Raw genomic sequence first — 25,416 nt, 5'->3', positions numbered from 1 at the left:
GAGAGAGATCGTCACTCTCATGGGAAGAGAGAGAGCATTTTCATGTGCTGCCAATGCTCCAGATTCGCATATTCATATTCATATACTATATAGACTGACAGGGTAGAATAACCCTCTGTCAAGGAGCTGCAGAAACATATCTAAAATATGTTATGTTTAGTATTTCATAACCTTGCGCTGGGGCGATGCAGGACAACTGGTGAGTTTATGTGCTCTCACCATTATTTTGGACATGATGACAGCTGAATCTGCAGCTAGGAGGGTGATGAAAAAGGAATGTCAAGGTGCCAGGCAGGCCGTAACTCGTACACACACACACACACACACACAGACATAGACACACAGAAATAGACACATCACACACACAAAGGAAACGTCAGAGTGGTGCTAGCGCTGCAGAGTAAGAGTGACTGAGGCAGATATGGACTTGGTCCTGGCTGTGACCTGAGTGGTTGTGACAAGCCAGCCAGGCGGAACAGGCCAGGGTAAGGCAGGGTAGGCCAGAGTAAGGCAGGTTAGGTCAGGGAAAGGCAGGGTAGGCCAGAGTAAGGCAGGGTAGGCCAGGGTAAGGCAGAGGAGGGTAGGGTAGGGGAGGGTAGGATAGGGGAGAATAGGATGCAGCTCCAGTTTCAGGCCACAACGTGAGGCAGGGAGGAAGGACTGATGACTGAACATGCCACATACAGTACACAGTATTCAGACGGTTGACAAGCGGTCACACTTGGAGGAAGTGAGAAGGGTGCAATTGCGACCTGCAATTCGGGGCGTTCTTGCATGTGGGCATTCCTGCATCCAGTACAGTAGGTGGCGTTAATGCACATTAACGTTGGATGCCAGCCGCCGATAAACCCCACAGAAGAAGGGGCAGGGGCGACAACGGTAGCTAGCTAGCCGTGCACTGGTACACAGTGTTCTTCGTCCCCGCCTGTCGGGCACTGTTTTCCCATAGTACTGTTAACGACGGCTGGTGTCGGGGCAGGCAGGAGTGAAGGACATTGTGTGCTAGCTTAGCCAGCTAGTCTAGTACACAGCAGGTGGGAGCGACACCATCTGCTAGCTAGCTAACTAGAATGCTAGCTAGTCAGCACACTGTGTCCCTAACTAGCAAGCTAGCTAGTTAGCTAACACACAGTGTCGCCCCTGCCTCCCGCCTGCTGTGCTAGTGGGAGGCGGGGATGACAGTGTCCTTCTCCCCCGCCTGTCGGGCATGGTTTTCTCTGGTACGCCTGAGGCGGGGGTGACACATTGTGCTAGCGAACTAGCAAGCTAGCACACGCTGTTGCTAACTAGCAAGCTAGCTAGTTAGCTAGCACCTGCTGTGCTAGCAGTAGGATAGGCTAACCTGCTGTGCTAGTGGTAGGATAGGCTGACTAGCAAGCTAGCACACAGTGTTGCTAACAAGCTAGCTGGTTAGCTAGCACATGGTGTCTCCCCCGCCTGTAGGGCACTGTTTTCCCACAGTTCTGTTAATGACGGTGAGGGCAGGTGTTCGGCAGGCAGGAGCGAAGGACACCGTCTACCGCTAGCTAGCAAGGAAGACTGGAAGGCGGGGCGAAAAAACTCAGATAGTACTTTTATTTCCCTTTTGACCCACAGTCATAAGTGTCACAAGCATGAAGATGTCATGCTTGTTCATGCAGAAAACAATGGGGTGCTCGAGGGGGGACGTTATGCAGGAACCCATGGGATGCTTGGGGGGGAGCATTCCTGATGCAGGTATGTCCACATGCAGGAATGCCCTGAATTGTGGGCTGCAGTTGCACACTATTAGAGAAAGTAGTAGCTTTAAGGGAACGACACACGCATCACTACAATGCATTACAATGGGAGGGTTTGTTTGGGTATGAAGAGTGGGTAAGACAGGGAAGGGTGGGTGGGGGTAAGGGGGGTTTGAGGAATGGGTTAGGGAAAGATGGAAGGATGGGGGGAGTGAGGAATGTAGCAGGGAAGAAAGTATGGGACATAGGCCATTCCTCCTGACTCCTGTCCATGACTGACTCAATGCAGAAAGGAGCGACTGACTCGGAGTCCTGCCTCTCATTCAATATTCATGATAGCCTCTCCCTGGCTGTGCTGATGCTGTACTGGGCTGTATGCTGCTCTCCCTCCCTGCATCTTAATCCACACTGAGCTCCCCTCTCCCAGGGACACTGAGCTAGCTCTTCCCATCTCCCCATCTCCCTGGCCTAGTTTAGGCTGCTCTGAAGGCTGTTTGGAGGGCCAATCGCTGGTTTACATATGTCTCGTCCAGTGGCATCACAGCACTGCAGCTAACAGGGGAGGGGGCATTCAGCTGGGCCCTGTCCCAACGCAGCGCAGTCCCCTCTCTCCACTCATCGACCAGCTGCCAGGGACAGAACCTGAATTTTAATAACGCCTGCAGTGTGTGTGTGTGTGTGTGTGTGTGTGTGTGTGTGTGTGTGTGTGTGTGTACTGGATATGGAACAGGGACAGGGGATGTTATAAAAATTGGTGACATGGAGCAAGGGAGAAAGAACAAGAGAGAGATCCGCATTGGATCAAAAGTAATTATTCACAACAGGAGGCTGCAGAGTTAATTCAACCAATCAGAGCGACGGTGGGGGATGGAAAGAGAGAGAGAGACTGAGGGAGAGAGAGAGGGAAATAAAGAGGGAGAGAGAAACCCTGTTTAAAGGAATCACGTCAAAGTTACACTTCTTCTAGCCTCTCGTTACACAGCACACTCCAGAAAGACCATCCTATAAATGAAAACGGTAATGACCATGGGTAAAACACCCTGACCTCTGCATTCAGGATGTTAACAGTGCAGTCATTGCAGGTTAATGAGGAAGTGGTGATTCCACACCAGGAGGAGTTCTAAAATGGCTGACATTTCACCAGTGCTTTGTCCTGGACATAATACTAATGTCTTAACTGCTAGCATAACAAGTCAGGTCAATTGTCTGAGGGGAAGCTCTCTATGCTTCTGCCCTAGGAATATGTAACTGCTTTCCAATCACCAACATACAGTAGCCTACATATGAAGTGACAGAATGTTGACATTATGTACTGACATGAAAAGACAACACGGGCTGGCACTGAGTGATGCATGTGTGTACGTGCATCATATGAGTGTGTACATGCACGCCGCATTTGTGCCTGCATATGCATGTTCGTATGCATGTACAGTACCAGTCAAAAGTTTGGACACACCTACTCATTCAAGGGTTTTTCTTTATTTTTACTACATTGTAGAATAATAGTGAAGAGTGTGCAAAGCTGTCATCAAGGCAAAGGGTGGCTACTTTGAAGAATCTCAAATATAAAATATATCTTGATTTGTTTCACACTTCTTTGGTTACTACATGATTCCATATGTGTTATTTCATAGTTTTAATGTCTTTAAGAAAAACCCTGGAATGAGTAGGTGTGTCCAAACTTTTGAATGGTACTGTATATGTGTGTATGTCTGTGTACAGTCGCTAGTGAAAGTCTACACACCCCTTGCACAGTCTTCACATTTTGGGAAAAAATTATATATTTTTTTCTACAGATCTACACAACCTACTCTACAATTGTTTTTAACATTTCTCCCCAATTTCATGATATCCAATTGCGATCTAATTACGATCTTGTCTCATCGCTGCAACTCCTCAACGGGCTCAGGAGAGGTGAAGGTCAAGTCATGCGTCCTCCAAAACATGACCCGCCAAACCGCGCTACTTAACACCCGCCCGCTTAACCCGGAAGCCAGTCGCACCAATGTGTCAGAGGAAACACTGTTCAACTGACGACCGAAGTCAGCCTGCAGGCGCCAGGCCCGCCACAAGGAGTCGCTAGAGCGCGATGAGCCAAGTAAAGCCGCCCCGGCCAAACCCTCCCCTAACCCGGACAATGCTGATCCAATTGTGTGCCGCTCTATGGGACTCCCGGTCACAGCCGGTTGTGACACAGCCTGGGATCGAACCCGGACCTGTAGTGACGCCTCAAGCACTGCGATGCAGTGTCTTTGACCGCTGTGCCACTCTGGAAGCCCCTACTCTACATTTTCAAAGTGAACATTTCCACAAAAATACAAAATACAAAAACAACGAAGATGTCTTGATTGTGTATGTCTTTCAAATTAATACTTTATGGAACTTTTCAACTCATAGGCCAAAATGTATCCATTGATTTGGTCAAAATTGCTCAAGCTCAGTAAATTTGGTTGGGAATCCTTGATGGACAACAATATTCAAACGTTGTCTCTGATTGGAGCCCTGGAGCGCATGGGCTGAGAAGGGGAGAGAGGAGTATGTGTGTATGTGTGTGTTTTATATATTTTATCTTTCAGCGATTCTTGAAACTCGGGCTATGTTCTGCATCTAGAAAAACATGCCTAAATGCTAAAGAAATTGCCCTGGAGCATTATATAGCACTATAAAATAAAATATGTTTGGAGATTTGTATTACATATTTGACCAATCTAATGTAAGAATTAAACATTCACTTTTTCACGAAACTTTATCAGTGTTTCATCTAGAAATACATGTTTCACATTGCAATACATTTACGTTCATATATAAAATAATTGCCTTTCACAATGCAATGCTCACATTACTTTTGATATGATTCTCTTCTCTTTTCTTAAAGTACATTTTACTATGACTTAATCCGACTGCTCTTAATTGATGATCACTTAAACCTTTGTTAAACCTATAGATTTGACATGTCCACTACAGATTTTGAGAACTACAGTCGTGGTCAAAAGTTTTGAGAATAACACAAGTATTGGTCTTCACAAGGTTTGCTGCTTCAGTGTTTTTAGATATTTTTGTCAGGTGTTACTATGGTATACTGAAGTATAATTACAAGCATTCCATAATGTCAAAGGCTTTTATTGACAATTACATTAAGTTTATGCAAAGAGTCAATATTTGCAATGTTGACCCTTCTTTTTCAAGACATCTGCAATCCGCCCTGGCATGCTGTCAATTAACTTCTGGGCCACATCCTGACTGATGGCAGCCCATTCTTCCATAATCAATGCTTGGAGTTTGTCAGAATTTGTGGGTTTTTGTTTGTCCACCCGCCTCTTGAGGATTGACCACAAGTTCTCAATGGGATTAAGGTCTGGGAAGTTTCCTGGCCATGGACCCAGAATTTCGATGTTTTGTTCCCAGAGCCACTTAGTTTTCACTTTTGCCTTATGGCAAGGTGCTCCATCATGCTGGAAAAGGCATTGTTCGTCACCAAACTGTTCTTGGATGGTTGGGAGAAGTTGCTCTCTGAGGATGTGTTGGTACCATTCTTTATTCATGGCTGTGTTATTAGGCAAAATTGTGAGTGAGCCCACTCCCTTGGCTGAGAAGCAACCTCACAAATGAATGGTCTCAGGATGCTTTACTGTTGGCATGACACAGGACTGATGGTAGCGCTCACCTTGTCTTCTCCGGACAAGCTTTTTTCCGGATGCCCCAAACAATCGGAAAGAGGATTCATCAGAGAAAACCTCTGGTATGACCTATTCTTTGTTCATCCGAAATTATGCTTTAGTAATAATAGCCTACTTACTAAGATGGGTAACATTTACAAACGAGTTAGCTTATTTGTACATTTTGAAATTCAATGCTGATTCATTGAAGTGAAGTGGTTATAAAGATATTTCTAGATGAATTAGTGTCAATGTTCATTCATCACATATCACCCCTTTTTTAGTGCAGAATTGTGAAGGGGATCCGTCTCTCATTTGTCTGTGTTGCTTTCTCAAATGAACATCACCTTTTTGTCCAGTTGTGAGCTGCCCAATCGGTTTTATTTGATTGTCACTCAGTCTCAGGATATCAGCCATGTGAACCCATTTTGCAGCTTATCATAATGACATGCATCACCAATGCAGCCAGAGGCCTACAGTATGGTGGCATTACTGGCCTAATGGGCATGTGCAATGTGTCCCTTGTCATTGTACATCTGAAGCAGAGAATAGCTAAACTCACACATCATTTGCATATTGTTGAGCTAGCTATATGTTCTCAATTTAAAATGATAACAGTAGATCATGTATATGAGGCTAACCATAAGCTAGATTTTCTACATACATTTTCTGACATGAAATTGTTTAGTGCAAATCCAACCCTTGTATTCTAGGTACAGTAATGTACATGAAAATAAGGAGCTGACAAAATGTGTAGGCTAATTAGAAATGTCAAAAAGGAAAGTACTGGGGCAGGGGAGCGTTGTAATTCTACCTTGTTCATTTGAATTTGTTCATCCAAAACATATTTTGGTTTTGGGGTATTTTTTTAATGCCCCATACAGTAGGTGGCGGCAATACACCTTATGAGTGTAGTCTGCCAATAAACCTCAGAGAAGAAGAGGAGTAAGTGCGCTGTTCAAGATGGATAAACAAAAGGCAAGACCAAGTGGTGCACAAAAACGCAGCAAAAAAACTTTATCTGATCAAGCTCGTGCCAAAATACCGAAGATAATCACATCAGCAAAGCTACTACCTCGCCCTCGACTGACGAAACACCATGGCAGGTGGAAGCTAGTAGGCCTACTTACGCAGCAGCCAGCACTAGCAGCCTCCCAGTCCCGACAGAGACCTCACTCCCCTGCCCCGGCAATGACAGTGGCCTTGCTCCTCCTCTTCTTGCTCCCCTAGAGAATAGTGACAGTTCCTCTAGTGAGAATGCCAGCCCTCCTTCTCCTCCTCTCCCAGAAAACCAAGCTGACGACTGCCAGAGACCCAGTGGCGCTCATGAGAGCGACCCCCTTCTGTGAACACTGGTAAGCATACAAGTGATGAGACGGATAGCCCCGACAGCGTGGAGTCCGAGTTCCAATGTGTAATATAAATAGGCTACCTGCTAAATACTGTATATAGCTATAGATAGGCTAGTAGACTGCATTGTCTACATAATGAAACAATCCCTAGTAAGATATTGTTTTGATGGTGGACTGATTGTAATATTTGCCATTAATAATACAATTAGTACGCAGCACAAACTTTCTATCCAAGCTGCGAGAGAGTGCGAGGACGGCTAAGGTAGGCTATAGGTCTACAGAACAGTTGTGTGTGTGTGTATATATATATATACATACACACATATATACCAGTCAAAGGTTTGGATACACCTACTCATTCGAGGGTTTTTATTTATTTTTTACATTGTAGAATAATAGTGAAGACATCAAAACTATGAAATAACACATATGGAATCATGTAGTAACCAAAAAAGTGTTAAACAAATCAAAATATATTTTATATTTGAGATTCTTCAAAGTAGTCACCATTTGCCTTGATGACAGCTTTGCACATTCTTGGCATTCTCTCAACCAGCTTCACCTGGAATGATTTTCCAACAGTCTTGAAGGAGTTCCCACATATGCTGAGCATTTGTTGGCTGCTTTTCCTTCACTCTGCGGCCCAACTCATCCCAAACCATCTCAATTGGGTTGAGGTTGGGGGATTGTGGAGGCCAGGTCATCTGATGCAGCACTCCATCGCTCTCCTGCTTGGTCAAATAGCCCTTACACAGCCTGGAGGTGTGTTGGGTCATTGTCCTCTTGAAAAACAAATGATTGTCCCACTAAGCCCAAACCAGATGGGATGGTGTATCGCTGCAGAATGCTGTGGTAGTCATGCTGGTTAAGTGTGCCTTGAATTCTAAATAAATCACAGACAGTGTCACCAGCAAAGCAGCCCCACACCATCACACCACCTCCTCCATGCTTCACGGTGGGAACTACACATGCTGAGATCATCCGTTCACCTACAATGCATCTCACAAAGACACAGCGGTTGGAACCAAAAATCTCCAGACCAAAGGACAGATTTCCACCAGTCTAATGTCCATTGCTCGTGTTTCTTGGCCCAAGCAAGTCTCTTCTTCTTATTGGTGTCCTTTAGTAGTGGTTTCTTTGCAGCAATTCGACCATGAAGGCCTGATTCACACAGTCTCCTCTGAACAGTTGATGTTGAGATGTGTCTGTTACTTGAACTCTGTGAAGCACTTATTTGGGCAGCAAATTCTGAGGCTGGTAACTCTAATGAACTTATCCTCTGCAGCAGAGGTAACTCTGGGTCTTCCATTCCTGTGGTGGTCCTCATGAGAGCCAGTTTCATCATAGCACTTGACGGTTTTTGCGACTGCACTTGAAGAAACGTTCAAAGTTCTTCACATTTTCCGGATTGACTGACCTTCATGTCTTAAAGTAATGATGGACTGTCGTTTCTTTTTGATTATTTGAGCTGTTCTTGCCATAATATGGACTTGGTCTTTTACCAAATAGGGGTATCTTCTGTATACCCCCCCCCCTACCTTGTCACAACACAACTGATTGGCTCAAACACATTAAGAAGGAAAGAAATTCCACAAATTAACAAGGCTCACCTGTTAATTGAAATGCATTCAAGGTGACTACCTCATGAATCTGGTTGAGAGAATGCCAATAGTGTGCAAAGCTGTCATCAAGGCAAAGGGTGGCTACTTTGAAGAATATCAAATATAAAATATTTGGTTACTACATGATTCCATATGTGTTTCTTCATAGTTTTGATGTCTTCACTATTATTCTACAATGTAAAAAATAGTAAAAATTAAGAAAAACCCTGGAATGAGTAGGTGTGTACAAACTTTTGACTGGTACTGAATATATATATATAAAGTAGGAAATTAAAATATTGCAAATTGTAAAATGAATTAATTTTACAATTTGCAATATTTGAATTTCCCACTTGAATTACTGAACAAGTAAATACATTTTGCCGCCAGCCAGCATTCCAAATAGCAGCATTGCGACACAGTAGGCCTATAGCTTCGTGAAACATGAACATTAGGCTTAACATGAGAAAATGCCAACCAAATAAAAATAAACATGCATCCATTAAAGCAAATCTATAGGCTACTGCAAGCACTAGCACCACATAATCTGATAGCCTATCGATAGGCAGCCGAGTAGACGTCGCGATTTCAGAACCATGAACAGCGATCCTTTGTGAGCGGCTGATGCATTCCGTTTTTTTTTTAGTAAGGGGGGGAAGCATAGTGTTAGCGAGGAGGGCTGCTCTGCTCCTTCATCTCCGACTTATGTGTCAACATCAAACATGGTTTCTCTCTCCTACTCCTTAGCTAGGTCTATGGGCGGATTGAGCTCACACATAAAAGGGAGTTTTTCTTCCCCCAGAGGTAGAAACACTGGAAACAAAAACAGTGCAGGACTCAGGACACAATACATCTTAAATTCTATCAGTTCTTTGTTCAGGTTTTGTGTATTTCTTCCAAAGGGTGGGGAGAGGAGAGGAGATGAGGGAAGGGGGGGTCATTCCTTCCTGTGTATCCTAGTTGTACTGATTCACTCTGTCTGTGAAGGCCAAATCCAATCTTTTGTATTTTGTGTTATTATTTTCTGAACCTCCTCCCCAGGTGTGTAATCTGAGAATCCAAATAAATTTAAGAGCAATGCTCCATTATACTAGATTATAGAAATCAATGAAAGAGAACATTTTGATAAAGCTCAAGTGGAACTTGTGCTTTCGGAGATGTACCTTTATTTAACTAGGCAAGTCAGTTAAGAACAAATTCTTATTTACAATGACGGCCTACACCGGCCAAACCCGGACGACGCTGGGCCAATTGTGCGCCGCCCTATGGGACTCCCAATCACGGCCAGTTGTGATACAGCCTGGAATCGAACCAGGGGGTCTGTAGTGACGCCTCAAGCACTGAGATGCAGTGCCTTAGACCACTGCGCCACTCGGGAGCCCATATAATAAATATATGCATATTTTGTGACAAAGATCACAACATTCTTACCAATAGCAACTACTGTATATCCCCTCTTGTTGTGAGATAATGCAGTTAAGAGTTATCACAATATAATTTCAAAGGGGGAAATGTAGGTTAGTTACAGTATGTATATACTGTACCATAACATAACATGCCCACCCACATACTGTAACATCAGCTTCATCTGACCCCATACCTCGGAATATTGCACCACACAACAATATATGACAGAACACAGGATTTAAGAGCCTGGCTTCCAGCAGCACATCGCACAGACCAGCAATAATCTAACTGCTTAATGGAAACCCTTCACAGTCAGCAGCAACAGCAGAACTATAGCAGTAGAGGAGGAGGTCTGGGTCACAGGTCAACGGCCACACATTCAGCCAACGCTGTGCTCCGCGCCATGCATCAAAGCTTCGCTCTGTTCTAAGAGGATACAAAACAGAGTAGTGAGGTTACACAGGAAGCCATCAACCTTATGTGTAATGGCAATCCATTATGCAATCAAGAGAGGTTACGCAACGAGGGTTACGAAGGGTTAATCAGGCATCATGCCACTCCACCAAGCAATGTCATAGAAATGCCTCCACACATGGCAACAGCACAGCATCCGTTGCTATTGGAGCCCTGGAATGAGTGCATGGGCTGAGAAGGGGAGAGAGGTGTGTGCGTGTGTGTGTGTGTGTGTGTGTGTGTGTGTATGTGTGAGGGTTTTCATACAGGGCAGCCTAATGGCATCTCACCAACAGTGGGCTAAGCTCACACTGAAACCTCCAGCACTCCCGCCCACTAACAACCAGAGTAGATGTCAGGTAAATTATGCAAAATAACTATCATGAGAGAGAGAGAGAATGAGGAGAGAGAGGAGAGATAGAGTTAGAGAGAGGGTTTGAGAGAGAGAGAGAGAGAGAGAGAGAGAGAGAGAGAGAGAGAGAGAGAGAGAGAGAGAGAGAGAGAGAGAGAGAGAGAGAGAGAGAGCAAGGCCACTGAGCTATAATGGGAGATCTAAACAATATCACATTGTATTGTGGTGTGAGGCCAGTTATTTGACAAATTAGCCAAAAGATTATTAGGCAGATGATCCTCTAATGATAATTGGGGGGGGTCCGATTATCCTATTTTCACGGGGTCCTGTGGGGTTCAGTTGGTAGAGCATGGTGCTTGCAACGCCAAGGTTGTGGGTTCGATACCATTTATGCACTCACTACTGTAAATTGCTCTGGATAAGAGTCTGCTAAATTACTCAAATATAATTAAACAAATCATAAGAACCAGGAAGAGATGCTGAGCTCAGTTGGTAGAGCATGGCGCTTGCAACACCAATGTTGTGGGTTTGATTCCCACGGGGGACCAGTATGATAGGTATGAAAATGTATGCACTCGCTACTGTAAGTCGCTCTGGATACGAGCATCTGCTAAATGACTCAAATGTAAATGTAGAAAAAATTTACCTCCAGCACTACACTGTACAATGTCATTCCAGGTCAGTTTTCTTAGCTGGCTGTGGTTCAACCAGTTAATATAGGGCTAATATGATAAATAATAACCATATTTCTGTGTAATCCCTCTCAGTAATGAGATGAGCCAGGTCAAATAAATATCTCTCACCGTTACACACTAATGAATACAGAGCTATGATCCTCGGAAATATCCTTCCTCCAATTTGTTTTTAAGAGACTTTTTAAAGATTTATGAGAATCGTAGAATATCATTAGCATTATCATGACATAATTAATCTTATTAATAACCCCCACCTGGTGGGTTTGAGGTTAATGAATGAATCTTTAATTTGTTACATCTAATCTTTCATTGAATTAAGGTTGTGTGCCCAGGGCTAATATAACGATTCTTGATTACACTCAACTGTTTTCAGAACGGGGTAGTCATAGCGTGACAAGCTAATGAATTGTCCTCCTATAGCACTTCCACCTCGGTTTCAGATACATATGGTAGGCAAACAGACTCACTAAATTATTCATAGATATACCCTTATTTGCTTGGTGTTAAGTGATGAAAACATGTCTACTTTGTAGTCACAGACAGTCACTTCACCTCCAATCCAGTCAGACAGAAGATGTACAGAAATTGGTCCCAAATGGGTTTGACCAAACATGGGGCCGGAACACCACAAGAGTGTATGATTTGTCTTTAAGAGCAGAGGAAGTCACGGTTTGGAATCCTAAAACTGGGTTTCTAAGCATTTAAACAACTGGATCTAGACTGAAAGACAAGATAGCAATGACGAAGAGACATCTTAAACTGAGTTTATACTCAGTGGATGGCAAACTGTGGTTGAGAGAGATAAACCTCAGTGAATGACAGGTAATCTAAGTTCTCTGAGGTGCAAGCGGTGCCAATTCTGTCTGTGGGGTTATCAGTGTAAACAAGGGACACTCATGGTGAAATGCCCTGCATGTCACCAGAGTCTACGCCGGCATTAGCCAGGATCATTACTCAGCATGTGACAAATTAAGACATATCTCGGCACAACAGAGGCCGATAAGCCTTTAAAATTCACTTAGCAGGCATGATAAACCCTGCAATATTGCTCACAGACAACCCGAGTACTCATTCTGTCACTGGAAGCCCTGGGTTGGAGATCTGTGCTGTGTTTGCTGGGGAAGTTTCTCTGGATTAAAGTCGAAGGGCAGAGAGAGAGCGAGAGAGAGAGAGAGAGAGAGACTGCTGGATGACAGTGACCTGTGAAGATGAGAGCTTTGTGAATAATTCATAGACAGGCGGAGTTGGCCATGCATGCATGGGTGGACTTGGGTAAAGCCAACCTTTGAGAAATCGGAGAGCTTCCTCCTCCACTACGCCATCGCCCTCCACATGAGTGAGCACTGAAGGCTGGAGCTTCAGTCCAACCATGACCATCAGATGCAGTCACTCACAAACTCAACAATCAGTCCCGCTATCTGGAGACTTCAGGTTCTTCTAAGAAGTCTAACTTTTCTCAAGTTCACTGGACTTCTTCGGTTACTTGTGTTGACACTTTCATAACAGTCAAGACTTGAGACAGGACAGAATCATGTAGCTATTGTCTTACATTCTCTTTAAAACTGGAAGCGTTAAATAGAAAAGTAGTCATAACTCTGCTCAGCAGGGGGAGCAGCTAGCTAGCCAAGCTAAAAGCCAAGGCCAAATGCTAGTAGTGCTTGTAGTCAAGGCCCCCCAAGTTCAGGCCTAACTTCCTGCCCTGAACCTCCTTTAAAAGACTGACGTTGTGTGTCAGGTTACTTGGGTCCAAGAGGAAGACCCTCAGGAGCAGAGAGCCATGTGTTAATGCATCAGCAGGCCTACATCTCCCCTCCCCTCCCTCCTCATACTCTCAGAGATGGAGACTGAGGCCCTCACCCCTGCATGAACCTGCACTTCTGATCAGGAGGAGAGAAGAGCAGCACTCTAACACTAAACAGAATTTCCTCCAACCTTTAGTTCCAACCCCATTTACAGAATCTAAATCTAAAAGGGCAATTAGGAACTTCTTAAATCGCCATTATCTTGATTCTGTGATACTAAAATGTGGATAATTGTGATTAATTAATGCTTCATCTGTACAGTAATAGCTTGACCACAGCTAAGTGAGCTGGGCATTCATTTTCATTAACTTGAATGAAAATGGACTATAAAAACACAACACTGCTGCCTGCTTTCTGTTGTCCATAATTTGAAGCTAAATATAAGGACAAGTAATGATTAAATCACTGGAAATATTCCAACACAACAGAGAGAGGCTAAATATGATGTTCACCTGCTAACGCCACCTGTTATCTGCCCAAACACATCTGTCAGAGTCTAATTTGCCTTGGCAGCGATTCAATATAAACCTAGAGGGGAAAATGTCTTACTTTTCTATTAGCCTTTCCCTGCGGTTATTAATAAAGTGCCTGACACAAATCAGAAACCATCATGCACAGCGCTTCCTAAGGATGACCGGGGGGACAGGGCACTGCTGTGCCTGTGACAGACAACGGGAGCGGGGATATCAGCCACACGGTGGAGATGAGAAAAGCTGCTGGTTCCGGGGGATTCGGAGACAGGGAGACCACTCTCTCTGCAGGGACTGTGGGCAGTGTGAAAATCAGCAGCTAGGACGTTGATCGTGGGGAAATGGTAGAATGGTAGACACACCGGGTCCTCTGGGGAGGGCAGGATGATCCTTCAGGAGACGTTTTAAGTCATCCCTGACAATCCCCAGCCTCCGTTAAGTGCCTTCCTTTTTCATATAGCAGGAAAACACTGCTAGACTTGTGAAGTCCCCTGGGGACAACAACACAGCTGGTAAGTAAGGAACACCTATGGTTTCTTTATGGTCTAATGGGAGTGGTAGAAAAACAGATATAACATAACTTACCTTACACAGTACCACACTCTCATTGTGAAGCTGAGAATTCACTGTATTGAAAAAACCTTACATAGCAGCAGAAAACCACTCAGGCCTGTAGAACTCTCTTTCAACTGAGAGTAGGCAGCTTGAAGCAACTGCACTAGTAGTTCAGTGCCTCACACAGACTACAGTAGATCCATTGGCCTCAGATCTCAAATCCAAACACTGGAGAATCTCAGTCCTTTGCAGGCGAGATATCTTAAAATGTTCTTCAGTTCGTCCAACTGCGAGACACAATGGAACTCGAAAGCCTGGTCTAAGAGCACTTGGTCTGAGTAACCAGTTGTTGTTGTTTCGCTGTAAACCCCTCTCACAAAGAGGACAACTTAGTGACAACAGAGGCAGTTAGGGAGATGATCAAACTTATTTTTGTGGCCAGTTATCTCCATTCGGACCCTAGCGGTGCATTGAAGTCAGCGATTTGTACAATCACACAACTTTTGAAGGCGAAATCTACTCCCAGTGATGTACGGATGGCGACTTAAGGTTTGATCTATGAAAAGGCAAAACACTTTTTTCTTGACACTTGCTTGGCCACAACAGTTCTGGCAGTCCTTCATGGATAAAATCCAGGTCCACTTTTGAGAGTCCTTTTGTGTTAAAAAACATAGCCAGAAAAGACAGATGCGGCGGCTTCATTCGCCTTGAAATTACAAAGAAAGATTGAGTTCAAATGACATGGTCATCTCTTGGCTCAAGTAACTTGCTCCAGTCACGAAAATAAGCATTTTGTAGTTCTGCTGGAATTAGAACATCGTTTTTTGGTGACTATGCTTGTGCCCCATTCACCTTCAGCGTCCTCAAATTTTTCAAAGTATTTTTCTCGACTTGTTTTTTTGTTTGGTTTAGTTTTTTCGCGTTGAAGCAGAGTTCCTACACCCTGGGTATTTTTGATTTCCTTAGCGCAAAGCTGAGCAAACAGACAAAGGGAGCTGCGATAGAACCCTGCCAAGTCTCGCCTGGCTTTTTTCTCTTCCTCTCCCTCTCTCGGCATGGCAACCTTCCCGAGATGCCTTGGCGGGGTTCCAACATGTCTGTCTGCGTACCCCCCAAACACCCACCCTCCCCCCAAAATAAAACCGTTGATTTGAGCAAATTGATCAAAACGAATCTCTGATTAATTTCTGAGCAATGCCACTCGACCACTTCCTTCATCTCTGGCATCTCCCCTCTCCCGCCCCCCACCCAGATGCACACAGACACGTGTGGTACTTGGAGTCCTTGCCAGCCAATACCTCCCAATGCCTACCCACACACCCCCTTAACCTCTCCACGCCCCCACCACAGCCCATCCTCCTCTCCCCTCTCCTTCTCACCCTCACCCAAGCAAGTCACGCAAGGAGTTCCTCCATGTCTCTCTCGAAGAGACTCCCCAAAAATGTCTCTGGGACGTCTTTACAAGACCTGAAGCCGCTTCTCTTTTTCAATGCTGGGGTAGTCTATTCACCGTGTGCCAAGGCACAGCATCTCCTGCCATTCTGAGGGGTCACCTCAGTGCCCATATCGCTGGTGCCAACTCACCACTGCCCACCTCCATGTTCACACCATCCATTACCACATAGCCACAACCCCCATCCCACGCAACAGCCTAGCATGGTGGAATGAGGGCTGGCAGATGCAGGAGCAATCCTATAGGGAATAAATAAGACGCACAGCAAAACAGAGGCAGTTGATTGGCTGTCAATTTCTCTTAAAGCCATTTTGCTACTTTATTCATTCATGGATTTCCCCGAAGGTTTGGGATATTAGATTCAAATGGATTTCAAACCATGTAGCTCGTAGACTACAATAAATGTTTACATAAGGTCAAATCCCTTATATCCATTAACTGACTAGAGGTCATTTAGTGAGGTGAAGGGAATATATATGTGCTAACTTACAATTTGCAACTATGTAACTCATTATTCCTGATTATGAAAGAAAACTGAAAACACAATCTACAACAAAGAGTCCATCAGTACAGTTGAAAAAGATATGGCAAATAGAAATCCAATATGGATGGTGTTAAGAGATAGATGGGAGGGGTTGAATAGAGCTGAAGGTTGGGACTAATAACAACTAATAACAACAAAATAACTAATGTAAAACATACTGTGTCCATAAGTATATAGGTTATAGGTTGAGAACTGTTGTGAAAGAGCACAGTTTGAAATATATGGCATCAAGAAAATGATCAGAGAGGTTGAGGGTAGAGGAAGTTCAGGAGTAAAAACAAACAAAATACAATTATTGTGTCCATAAAATGTATACAGTATGTATAAGCTGGAAGTAGAGGCCTAAGCGTTGTTGTTCACTAGTTTACTCCAATTAGGGGAGGGGTGGTGGGGTTGGAAAGTAATAAAGGAAAATGTATTTTTTTAAAGAATATGTATATATATATATATATATGTATATGTATTTATATGTATGTATGTATATGTATTTATATGTATGTATGTGTATATGTATGTATGTATGTATGTATGTATATATATATATATATATATATATATATATATATATATATATATATATATATATACACACACACTACCGTTCAAAAGTTTGGGGTCACTTAGAAATGTCCTTGTTTTCGAAAGAAAAGCAATTTTTTTGTCCATTAAAATAACATCAAATTGATCAGAAATACAGTGTAGACATTGTTAATGTTGTAAATGGTTATTGTAGCTGGAAATGGCTGATTTTTAATGGACTATCTACATAGGCCCATTATCAGCAACAATCAGTCCTGTGTTCGAATGGCACGTTGTGTTTGCTAATCCAAGTTTATTATTTTAAAAGGCTAACTGATCATTAGAAAACCCTTTTGCAATTATGTTAGCACAGCTGAAAACTGTTGTGCTGATTAAAGAAGCAATAAAACTGGCCTTCTTGAGACTAGTTGAGTATCTGGAGCATCAGCAATTGTGGGTTTGATTACAGGCTCAAAATGGCCAGAAACAAATAACTTTCTTCTGAAACTCATCAGTCTATTCTTGTTCTGAGAAATGAAGGCTATTCCATGCGAGAAATTGCCAAGAAACTGAAGATCTCGTACAACGCTGTGTACTGCTCTTTAATCAGCACAACAGTTTTCAGCAGTGCTAACATAATTGCAAAAGGGTTTTCTAATGATCAATTAGCCTTTTAAAATGATCAACTTGGATTAGCAAACACAACGTGCCATTGGAACACAGGACTGATGTTGCTGATAATGGGCCTATGTACGCCTATGTAGATATTCCATTAAAATTCAGCCGTTTCCAGCTACAATAGCCATTTACAACATTAACAATGTCTACACTGTATTTCTGATCAATTAGATATTATTTTAAATGGACAACAAATTGTATTTTCTTTCGAAAACAAGAACACTTCTAAGTGACCCCAAACTTTTGAACGGTAGTGTATATTTGCAAGACAAAAACATATGGGGGATTGGAAGTGATGCAGACAATTACTTTGATGGAAGTTACAATCTATCTGCAATATTAAAGCTGCTCTACCCCCTAAAAAAAATATATATATATAATAATTATAATCATAATTAAAACAGTCCATCAGTATCCCTATCTATTCTAGAAGAGGATTGTGTATGGATGGTACAGTATACACCTTACACAATCACATCATTTCGAATGACCACATAAATCAGGATTGACCCCTATTCTCTTTCACTGGAAGCTGCACTACACAGAACTAGAGCCATCTGGGATCTGCACAATATCAAATAGGCAGTCATATGCCTGTCAGCAACCACTGGGATTTGGATGAATTTCACCATGTCCATAAGTAAATAACCATTTCACCGTCCATAAAATGCATAACAGATACCATGGCTACTCTCTTATCCAGGACATCATAATCCTGCAGGGCAATAAATGAATCCACTTCATTCTGTCTCTGACCATTCATTCCTTTTTCCTCACTGTTCCAACGCCCCGTCATGTGTGACCTTCAGCAGGCTAACAGCAAAATCAGGATGCATTAACAGAGAGAGCAGAGCCACGTGCAGTGGTGTGGTGCCTGTCTGTGTAGCTGTGCGTGCGTCTCCTGGCAACCTGCCAGCCCCGTGGTGCAGTGATGTTGCCATAGGGCTGTGACTGGGGAGGGAGGCCAGGGCTGTATGGGGCTGGGGCTGGTAATCAGACCACTGCAGTCCTGCGGGGTGGATCCCTTCCCTGCACGGCCACACTTCATGCCATTGCACACAGTGCCCGTGTGAGCCGCATCTCAAGCAGCCTTCAGCTGCTCCCGCCAGGCCTTTTACTTACCCTCTCTCTTACACACACACACAGAGGAACACACACACGTTTCACAAAGGCGAATAGCTGTGTGACTGTGGCTTGAACATCGTATTTGGGGCAATTCTGAAGAAAAGTGAAATGCAGTTTACGATTTGACGGTATAACTAGGTATTGTGTTAGACATCCACTCAGATGGGGCCTGTTTCTGAGAAAACCACAGGACCCGAGACAAATAACTTATAATTTTCCCTTCCTATGGTGACTGGAACCAAGCAACACAAGGTACTGCAATCGTTTTCTCTCTCTTGCCTTTTCCTTGCGATCAATGTTTGATGTCATGCAGTGAGCTCCTAGTGCTCTCTCTCTCTCCTCTCTCTGACAACATTGCAAAAGCTAGTAGGCTACATGTTCTCATTCTCATCACTGCAGACCGCACCCCGCTACCCTGGTACATTTTACATTTTTATGTAACTCAACTTGTGTCAGCCATTCCCCTCAAACTGAAAGTTTTGCCTTTTAGTGCCTTTTCCATCCTCTGAGAGTCAGACAGGAAACACAATTCATCTTTAATCCAAATGGAGTGTTGGAGATAGCATCTTTCTTCATAAATGCCTGAAAACATTTGATGTTTTGCACCAACTAGCACAAATTCCCCCAAGCTAGTCAAGTTCTTGCCAGTAGGATACTATGCATATTCAGTCACTTTAATGGCAGTGAGATCCAATAGAAATACCATTTGTCTAAGGCCTACATATTTGCAAGATTAACAGCACTATAATTTTCCAGTCTTTATTATAAATATTATTATAATTGTCTTTTTTACAAATTATTAGCTTTGGAACAGGTTGCCTTAATCAGAGGTGTGTGTGTGTGTGTGTGTGTGTGTGTGTGTGTGTGTGTGTGTGTGTGTGTGTGTGTACTGTGCAGAGAGAGGGAGAAATAGAGAGAGACTGGTCTACATTAGGGTCGTCCCTACCCTAAACCCTACCCTTACCTTAACCCTTACCTTAACCATTTTAAATGTCAACTTCAATGGGGTAGGGACGTCCCAAGGAACCCAAATTGCACGGACCTTTCTTAAACAGCTTAATAGCAGCGAGAAGTGAATATACGCATGCGCAATATGGAGGTTTCAGTGACAAAACAAAGCTCTTCACAGTCATAGCAGGGCAGAAGTGTAGTCAAGTTCGTGCAACACATAAGTATGTCGGCTACACAGTCGTACGACAAGTGCTTGTTGACAGAAATATCAACTGTCCGCGCTTTGTGTTTTCTGTTTTTTATGTGTACATAACTAGGCCAATTTCCAGTTCCTACGGGTGTTTTGCTAAGCTACTAGGTATGTAGGTTAGCTACTATAGGCTATAGCTACCAAGCCTAGGACACAATGCGAAACAGACAGGGAAAGTCATCCTACCTGATACTTTTAAACTTTCACTTCTCCCGGGGAGAGCGGTCTCTGGAGTCGGCATCTGTGTTTTGGAAGAGATATCTCCCATTCTACTGTGGGTAAAATGACGCCAAATCAAACGGAGTCGAGTCGTTGCGACCATTGAGCTCAGTCTTCCTGGTGCCAATACAAACTAGCTGAACCTACCTACCTTCCTACATAACAACTTGTGTAACGCGCCAGTTTTCATGTTTATAGTCTACAATTGGCTGAGCACAGCCTATTACCAAACCTGCACAAAAGTATATATTTTATTTAGCTATAGGCCTAAGTAATTTCAGGAAATGTAAGAATTATTAAATGTAGTTTGCATTTTAAAAAATATAGGGCAATAGGCTAAAAGACCTACGAATGCCAAAACCTTACCCTATATGAAATGTTGAGGTAAATGATGTAATTATCAGGATATAATGGCAAACAATCATTTGTGTAGCCAATCATGTTTCAGCCTTGATACATTGTAACGTTAGTAAAACAACGCATTGTAACCATCTTTTGAGACACAAGTCAGGTTCTGGTAGTTTCGGTGAACTAGAATAAAGAAATCCATGACCTGACAAAATGTAGCCATTCAAAAAAAATGTCCTCCTTTTCTTTGAAACATTCTGTTATGTTCTGAATCAGGCTTTGACTATTTTGTCATGCTCCATTTTATGAAATAAGCATGTTGCCAGAGTTGAACCATTGCAGTTTTCTTTATTGCATTTTGCATTATTAGATCGTTTTGAAATAGTTATTATTATTAAGTAAAGAATGGAATACATTGGGGGAAAATGTCCTATCTGTTTATTTCTTAGGCAACATTTGCTGATAAAAAAGAAGTCAGTCAAGTTATTAACAAAGTTATGCAAATGTATATGAAAGAGGGTTACGCAAATTTGAATTAAAAAGGATTTGCCTCTTCAAGTGTGGAGAAACTCGAATGTAGCTTTCGATTTTTGGCCCTTGCACACAGCGCTGTTCGAGGGGCTTTGGGTACCATGCCTGAGCAGGCAACTAACATTGCCATTTAAAAAGATTTGTGTAAACTCGTTTTCAGCAGATAAATGTGCAATAATCTGGAGTTAAAGCAAACCGCTGTGAATGAGTTTGGATCATGTATAAACTTAAATTGCATTTTGACTTTATTGTTGGCCTTTTTCGAAAATCTGCATTTTTTTGGACTAAATTTCTCTGCAACAGACTCAAATGTTATAGGCATATAGGGCTACACGTCAAATAAATCAAATTGTATTGGTCGCGTACACATATTTAGCCGATGTTATTGCGGGTGTAGCGAAATGATTGTGTTCCTAGCTCCAACAGTGCAGTAATATCTAACAATACACACGAATATAAAAAGTAAAAGATTGGAATTAAGAAATATTAGGACGAGCAATGTCGGAGTCCGGAGTCTGTCTGTGTATATATATATATATATATATATATATATATATATATATATATATATATATATATATATATGTGTGTGTGTGTGTGTGTGATGGGATGTATAGACAATATGGATAGAATATGTCATATATCTGATAGTATATGTACAGCAATAGTTAAATAGGATAGGCCTTGACTAGAATACAGTATATACATATGAAGTGGGTAAAACAGTATGTAAACATTATTAAAAGTGACCATTGTTCCATTATGACTATGTACATAGGGCAGCAGCCTCTAATGTGCATGGTAGAGTAACCCGGTGGTAACTGTCTAGTGACAGTGATTAAAGTTCAGGGCAGGGTACTGGGCAGGGGCCGGCTAGTGGTGACTATTTAACAGTCTGATGGCCTTGAGATAGAAGCTGTTTTTCAGTCTCCCAGCTTTGATGCACCTGTACTGACCTCTCCTTCTGGATGGTAGCGGGGTGAACAGGCCGTGGCTCGGGTGGCTGAGGTCCTTGATGACGTGGCCTAGTTAATGGGAGACTGGTGTGTTGTTAATTCCTATAGGCCTAAATCTATAGTCCAATACACTCAGACAAATCCTCTAATGTAGAAATCCACAAATAATACATAATAAACAATTGTATTAAAACATACATGAGTTTTGTCCAACACATAATCACGTGAAAACAATTTGTTTATGGAAATCTTAGTTGGTTGTAGATGCTTGAGTTTGAGAAAAGGATTGGCTGGAGACGGATCGATGTTGATGCATGAGCTGAGACCATTGTCTTTAATTTGTGAAATCAATTAACTTTTATGGCTGCATAAGGCTCTATAAAACTGAACAGCAATGCGTCACGTTCACGGTGCATCGCCTATTGTCCATAGCGTTTGAGACTTGATGATAAAGGAGATGGGAAAGGCTGTGTTATGTAGTCTTCAATTCAACACCAATATACTACACATTCTCAGTGTACACTGTGGTCACCTGCAGCCTGCAGGCCTAAATTAACGCCACTGCACCCTTTCACTGCGGGGCTCGCTGGATTCGTTGGTCTCTTTGCCGCATAGAAGGCCTCTAAATCAGATAGGCTTTATCCATTACTGTGTAATATAGGTCAGCATAAAGGGGTGGATTGCAGAGCTTGGTTTACCATACAAGCCATCTGGACTTCACTGCGCGTCGAATTTGCTCACTGGAGGCACGCGTCCGGCTGCTCCGCAGACGACACTGCGTATAATGCAGCACGAGAGGGGGATAAGCGGACGGCTGGTGACCTCAACCAAATCCATGCATACGCACGGGTGTTCACTTTGCACAATAGGAAAGGTCTGAGGTTATGGTGCAGCTATATGTCTGGGGTTACCGTGCAGCTATAGACTACAACGTCGCCTTTGTTCTGCAGTACTACCACATTTTACGCAATATGTAGACTGCGCCACTGATGTAGTCCTATCCTAGGCCTATTACATACATTTTTGAAAATAGTTCAACATTTCACATTGCAATGTGCCTTATTTGTTCCGTAAGGCTTATCCACTCATTTAAACGTAGGCCTAATTATCCATGCATATATCCTATTCCAGGCCATATATGATGCTATTTTTAGCGTTCACGATCTTTTTTTGTTTTTCATATTGGATCTCTGTGTAATTTAATTCAGGGTTCGAATGAATAACGAAATAATCACAATAAATCAATGGGCTTCGTATGGGACAGGGCAGGGGGTGGGTGTTGGGGGAGAGAACGCACAGATGACAGGCCATATGGAGACAGCCCATTTGGGGTGGGCATATTTTAATACCCAATACTTCATGAAGGTTTCTCGCCATGTTAGCAAGATATTTACGTTTGGCCGAGTATGAAAATACAGCACTGTAGGCTACATGGACAGAGCTCTTGAGAATGATCAATAATTAATTATGCGCAGGCACAGTTTGATAATTGTGCATTCCACAAGAGCAGGGATATAGTGAAGAGGGATGGTGTCTCCATTTTTCCAGATGCCTATAAAAATGAGCCTATAGCCTTCTTTCCCCACATCAGCCTATACTTAACACATAGCTATAATATTAGGCCCCTATATATTTCTATTGTGCTAATTGAAAATAAAACGCATCAGACATTCACTTTTTTTTTTCATTTACACATTTACATTTACGTCATTTAGCAGACGTTCTTATCCAGAGCGACTAACAAATTATACGTCGATAGTAGGCCTAAGTTTATTTTCAGCAGAAAAATGATGTCAATGCAAAATGTAGTCTAATGATTATGGCCATCGTGTGTATGTTTCTGTCAAACGCGTGTCTATTGTCATTGCAAGGCGTATAGGTAGGCTAATCTCGGTAAGTCAATTACATGAGGGAAAAGGGGAGTTGGAGCGTCCCATTTCGAAACCCCTCCGATTTGTTTAGTAAACCGGCAGATGCTACTTCTTCCCTTCTGAATAATTCTCAGAAGAGAAGAGAAGTGGATGAACAGCACAAGGGAGAGGAGCAGGGCGACCACGCTTTAAGCTGCGCACGGCGATGATAAACTGGGCTGCTCTCCTCCTCTCTGTCAGATGGCTCTTTGCATCAGACCCTTTTACGTGACAGTCTCGGCTGGCTCTGCCTCCAGACTGCACCAAGGCTCTCTCCTCTCTGTGTACGGCTTAGATGTAGCCTATGCTTTTAGCATTTTCCCCATCCTTTGAAGAAGTCAGGTTCTTTTAATGCACAATCAGTGGAATATGAGTGTTTTCATCACGGCACCAATTTCCATCTTTCGCAGCGTGCAGACAATATGGCAGAATCGATGTCACTGGAAGGACATTTTTGTTCAGCATCATCAGCGGAGGAGACCATCCTTGGTACCCAACCGGATGTACGGACTGTTTCGTTGTTGTTTCGGGGAAAATGAAAGTTGATTGTAAAGGTATCGCAACAACGCATTTCTGTAAGTTGTTCCGCTGAATAACATGTTGCAAAGTTAAGTATAAATATTTTTGCCTCAGCATTTTGACACAATATTCTGTTTTATAAAGGTGGGGGGGAACTCATTTAAATACGCATAGACCTTATGTAGATATGCATGTTTTTAGTTAATAGTAAATAAAGTGCTATTACTAAATATGGGATTGTTAGCCTATCTATATATATTATTTACTTTTGGCACCTTCTCAATACGTTATATTACAAGGCCTATTATCCGTTTATATTCTTGATTCTGTCAATATGGCTTCTGTTTATCCCCAAAATCAATATGTGTGTGTCACAGCTTTGCCTAATTGCATCTCCCACTCTATTTATCCAATACTGAGCTAACCCCTGTATGATGCAGGTGCGTTCAGTGCCTCCACCTCCTAACACACACTGCCCGACCCCCACAAAAGGCGGGGATGACTGTTCAGCCCAACAGCTTTTTTCCCCTCTTTCTTACCTCTGCTGCATTTTGCATGAGCTATCTAGGTCATTAGCATTTTAGCGTATGCAAGATTTGACAAAGCTGATGAGAAGCCAGATGGGCTATCTTCTATTTTTTTGGTATCATGGGAGTTGAGCAAAAGGACCGACTGCAGCAAGCCCTGTATTTTCGCTGCTGTCACTCCGGCCTGGCGTTCGTTGCACCAACAAGGATCCGGCTATATCTACATCCAAGGAAATAATAATATAGACTACATCTCATGCGCTCGGGAGATTGCCACTGCCAGGATATAGGTACTGTAGGCCTAATAACATAACGGTTAGCCTTTTTGTGTGCCTTTTTAGATTTTCAGTGGAGTTTAGTCTTATTAGTCTATTTGTCATGTCGACCTGCATCTTTCCCGCATCCCGCAACGGGTGACAAAATGCCATGGTAAATGACAATGCGCTACTGTATTGGATAACGGTGCCTAGCCAGCGGGTGGAATACGTAGTCGTACATTTTGGTGCAAGTCCGTTGCTTTCAATGAGGTTGACCTCCTTACGCGCACTGCAGCTCGTCAGGCAGTTGCCATTACAGTAGCTGTTACAGTGATACAGAGCAAGACTAAAGCGGCCCTGTCTCTCCTCGTGTTCACAGCGGACCTTGATTTAAATGTCCATACAATTAAGGCACGCGGTGAATGCCAAGAGAGAGGGTAAATATCATCTACATGTACGATGAGTGTGTTCATGTGTGTCGTTACATTACGCAGTAATAGGTCGTCAGACAAGCCTCTACTTCCAAAGGTGAAAGGTCTTTCTTTGGAGGTTCTGTCCCGTGCCTTGT

General features: G+C 42.9%; 1 protein-coding gene across 1 annotated transcript in view; it reads right to left on the bottom strand.

Annotated features, from left to right (window-relative positions):
• The window catches only part of LOC311108261 (mitochondrial peptide methionine sulfoxide reductase-like), a 90,870-nt gene extending 70,913 nt beyond the window's left edge, over nucleotides 1-19,957 (bottom strand). The window contains exon 1 of the mRNA XM_084150884.1: nucleotides 19,768-19,957. Coding sequence (XP_084007010.1) covers nucleotides 19,768-19,903 — 136 coding nt within the window. The 5' untranslated portion in view covers nucleotides 19,904-19,957. The remainder of the gene's footprint in view (nucleotides 1-19,767) is intronic.
• Nucleotides 19,958-25,416: the final 5,459 nt, after the last annotated feature.

The sequence above is a fragment of the Coregonus lavaretus genome (genome assembly GCF_964263955.1).
Source record: "Coregonus lavaretus genome assembly, chromosome: 33".
Classification (NCBI taxonomy): Eukaryota; Metazoa; Chordata; class Actinopteri; order Salmoniformes; family Salmonidae; genus Coregonus; species Coregonus lavaretus.
Note: the sequence above shows the minus strand (reverse complement) of the source record. Positions and strands in the feature narration are given on the sequence as shown.